The sequence below is a fragment of the Hordeum vulgare genome, chromosome 5H, assembly GCF_904849725.1.
Source record: "Hordeum vulgare subsp. vulgare chromosome 5H, MorexV3_pseudomolecules_assembly, whole genome shotgun sequence".
Taxonomy (NCBI): Eukaryota; Viridiplantae; Streptophyta; class Magnoliopsida; order Poales; family Poaceae; genus Hordeum; species Hordeum vulgare.
In genome coordinates this window covers 22,856,406-22,860,289 of record NC_058522.1, presented here as the reverse complement: position 1 = coordinate 22,860,289, position 3,884 = coordinate 22,856,406, and the positions used below count along the sequence as shown (strand labels likewise).

Sequence of the window (3,884 nt, the reverse complement as noted above, 5' to 3'; positions counted from 1 at the left end):
GAATTTCAGTAAGGCTGATCATGTATCTATATGATATCCACGGTGCAAAAACACGACATGCAGTTCATCAATCATGCACACAATGGTGAGCAGAACAAACTGACGTGCAGATAACCTGCAGATCAAAACTACCACAGGTTCTTCAGTTCACTACACCTTAACAGACCAGAAACAAAATGATCACCGTAAATTCAAAAGTCCAAACCGAAAGGGCGTACCAAAGACATTTGCGCTGCATAATCCATGGTACAAAACACATAATATGCAGATGGTAAGGATAACCAGAAGTCCAGAACAAACAAACTGAAGTGCACAAAGACTCTGCAGATTTAACAATCACAACAAGAATCTACAGATTAGTAGGAGTACATCTTAACATAACAAGAATAAAACTAGCACTGCAGCATGTTTGGAGCATCTTTATATGCATCTATAGGATGATTCAGAGTAAAAATTGGAAGTTAAGCGAGCCATCTGGGAGTATATCATAACAGAAGAACAACGAAATTATCACCGTAGTGAGTTTGTGGCATCCGGTCCTGTGCCTGATCATTAAACACACACGCTTTTCAAACAGAATCCTAACAAGTAACAACTGAAAAACATTCCTTATATGATTCAGAGTAAAAATTGGAAGTGAATTGGGCCATTTAAACAGTAACTGATGCATGCAGGAACAAAATTAGCACAAGCAACAAGAAAGGTTCAGCAAACAGTCAGAACAGAGCAACGAGAAGATCATCCAAATTCGCACCAAAATTCATTCAAGTCGTACTACTTGATAAGCTAGGTGCCACAAAATGTCATCAGAGTTCAGAGGTAGAACACATTGCTCATCGCGACATCCATACGACTGCACAATCTCTCATCTGAACCACTACCAACTAACTAGCAGTAAATCCTCCATGGCTAGAAACATAACAGATCAAAAGGATCGAGACGACTCACGCATCACTCGCTGTGAGCCACTTGCCTCTTGCCCGGGGAGGTGATCGCTGATGAGGGGCAGTCGCCGAAGGCCCCCCCGTCGCGGCAGGTGCCGTTCGACTGGTCGGTGGCGGACGCGACGGCGACCGAGGCGGCGAGGTCGGCGAGGTGGAGGCGGGGGAACGGCACGTAGACGCCGTGGACGGCGATGCGCGAGTTGACCACCACGTCGGGCTCCTTGATGGGTATGTAGTTGACGCGGACGTCATCGTCGGAGGCTGAGCCGTGGGTGATGACGAGGCTCTGGCCCTCGCCTGCGAGCGTGGGGAGGATCGTGCCGGGGCGGAGGCGGTGGAGGTCGGCGCGGGTGAGGCGGTGGTCGGGGACGATGTGGAAGCGCACCGCGGAGACGTAGTCGTGGCCTCCGCCGACGAAGATGGCCGGGTCGTCGAGCGCGAAGAGCGTGAGGTTGGCGAACTTCTCGAGCTCGGCGAACTTGACGCGCATGGCCAGCGCCATGAAGCCGTATCCTCCGTCGCGGAGTCGCGCCATGGCGTCGCGGATCATGACGCGCACCACGGAGGCAGCGGTGGCCGCGGAGCGGCCTGTGCCGGTGATGTGGTGGTGGTGCGGGCCGTCGAAGCAGGAGTGCGTGAGCGGGCGCAGAAAGCCGTGAAGGCCGTGGACGACGTAGCGGCCGTCGTTGTAGAGCTCGGGGTGCGACACCTCGACGCCGTCGGCGTAGATCCTGGCGTAGTGGATGCCGAAGGGGCCCCGCTCGGTGACGACCTTGATGCAGAAGCCGACGGAGGCGGAGGGGATCTTCATGGTGGCGGCGGCGGCGAGGTCGGAGTAGGGGTAGTAGCCCATGGCGATGTGCTGCTGGAGGAGGTGGCGGCGCGAGCACATGGGGCAGGAGGCCTGGAGGAAGGCGTCGGGGGCCGCGAAGACGGTGATGGCCCCGGGCCACCTCGCGAGCGGCGGGTCGTGGGCGAGGAGCGGCGCCTCCGACGCCATCTCGTTGTACCCGAGCGAGGTGAGCACCCTGGCGAGCTGCTGCAGCCCATGCTCGGCGTCGGACGCGGCGGGAGGTGGAGGCGGAGGCAGAGGCGGGCTCGCGGTCGTCGTCGCCACCGTAGCAGGGTGCGGGAGAAGCGTGCTGGTCGTAGATGTCGTCGCTGCAGCGGGCGTCGTCGGCGCGGAACCCTCCTCCTGCGGCTGCGGCGTCGCCTCCGCGAGATCCTGCACCGGGAGGACGGGCGGAGCGGGACGGGCCTCCGCCGCGTCCGTGGGCTGCGCGTCGGCGAGGACGGGGTCGACGCCGACGGGGGAGAGCAGGGACTGGCTGTCGGCGTGGAGGTGGTTCTGGTGCAAGGAGGGCGCGGCGGCAGGGACGGGGTGGAAGTGGGCGGTGGCCGTGCCGAACGGCGCGCGGTGGTGGTGGTGGTGGGTGCGCGCGGAGGCGGTGGCGGTCTCCGGCGAGTGGGTGGCGGAGGCGGTGGATAGCACAAGGAGGAGGAGTAGGAGGAGGAGGTGGTGAAGATGGAGCGCCATGGCTGGCTGCTTGCGAACGAACGAACGAACGAATCGGAATGGGGATGGATGGGGGCTGGATCCGGAATTATAAAGCGTGGCCGGCCGCGCTGATGCCAGTTGGCAGGGGAGAGAGCGGAGCGGAGCACGGCGTCTGCACTTGGCCAGCTCACCTTGCGGAGCAAGCCATACGTCACGCCACTCACGTAACCGTCTTGTGGCGACGGACCTGGTCAAAGCGGGTCAAGGGTCCGGTAACCACAGCCTCTCTCGAGGATTCTTTCACCATTTTTTCTTTCTTCTAGCCAAGAGTTATTCGTGAGTCGATCGAATTTCAAATGGGTCCACCGGCTAGAGAAGTCTTGTGGTAAGTGGAGGCCCGTCGGCTGCTGGGTCCCGTTCGGAGTTGAGGCCCTCCGGCCAAGTGTCGTCATTGGTGCTACGTAGCGGCATGCATCGCGTTATGCGTGTCGTCTTGAGTAGCCGGCTTCGGTCAGTGTACGGCTGGCACTGTTGTCATACCAGAACAGGTAATGGAACGGACGGGGACGTGTTTGTCATTGTGCCGTCTCGGCTGGTCGCAGTCAGCCACAGTTAGTGGTATGACCCCTCCATTGTAGCCTCGCGTGGTCAGGTCAGCGGTATCTGAAATGTTGTGGCCATACCTCTGGTGATGATGCCCCTGACGCGGTTTGTCAGGGCGGTGTGATTGGGGCTGACCCGCCAGCTAGCGGGGTCCAGTCGAGCCGAAGGGAGAGTGGCTGCACCCGGGCCGGCTCAACCACGCAGTCGTCCCCTCACGGGGAACCGACTGTCCTGTGTATATGTTTTTAAAGGGGGAATGGATGAGTCCTTGCTTTTTGCTTATCCCGGGGTTATCTCCTCGTCACCTTTTTACGGACCTTAAATTTGCTGGCCACCTCCTCCTCAGCTACGCGAAATTCGGGCAGAGGGCCCCGTCGCCTTAGCGGACCTGGCCGGGAACCCCGAAGTCGATCGCTTCGTCTGCAACCCCCTCACCGGTCAGATTCTCCGTCTGCCAGACTTCGGCGGCTCTAGAAGGTACTTGGTGATGCACCACATGGGCCTCCTTACCCAGGCCGACGGAGGGGTCGGGTGCGGGCCGCCCGACAGGTTCGCCATCGCGGAGTTCGTCCTCAACGGCGCCGCCATCATGCGGTTTCTCTCCAAGGAAGGGAAGTGGAGGACAGTACGACCCGTCCATGGCAATCCATCCCTCCCGCGCCCGATGACGATGAACCAGGATACGGGTGGTGCTCCGACAGGTCTTGGCGCTGGCGGACGGAGGCTACCCGTGGATGGAGAACTTGACGCACGCGGCGCCGCAGATCGCCGTCCTTGACCCTCTCGACGCCAATGCCATATACCTTAAGGTCGGCGAGCACGTCGTCGTCGTGGACATG

At 59.4% G+C, this 3,884-nt stretch overlaps 1 protein-coding gene across 1 annotated transcript; it reads right to left on the bottom strand.

Annotated features, from left to right (window-relative positions):
- Window positions 1–719: 719 nt before the first annotated feature.
- On the bottom strand, window positions 720–2,498 carry LOC123396491. The gene has a single exon (XM_045091409.1). It carries the CDS (start codon window positions 2,479–2,481, stop codon window positions 952–954), a length of 1,530 nt encoding a protein of 509 aa, XP_044947344.1. The 5' UTR covers window positions 2,482–2,498; the 3' UTR covers window positions 720–951.
- Window positions 2,499–3,884: the final 1,386 nt, after the last annotated feature.

Excerpts from the sequence above, each read along its gene's own strand:
- LOC123396491 (XM_045091409.1), bottom strand. The coding sequence starts at position 2,481 with ATGGCGCTCCATCTTCACCACCTCCTCCTCCTACTCCTCCTCCTTGTG.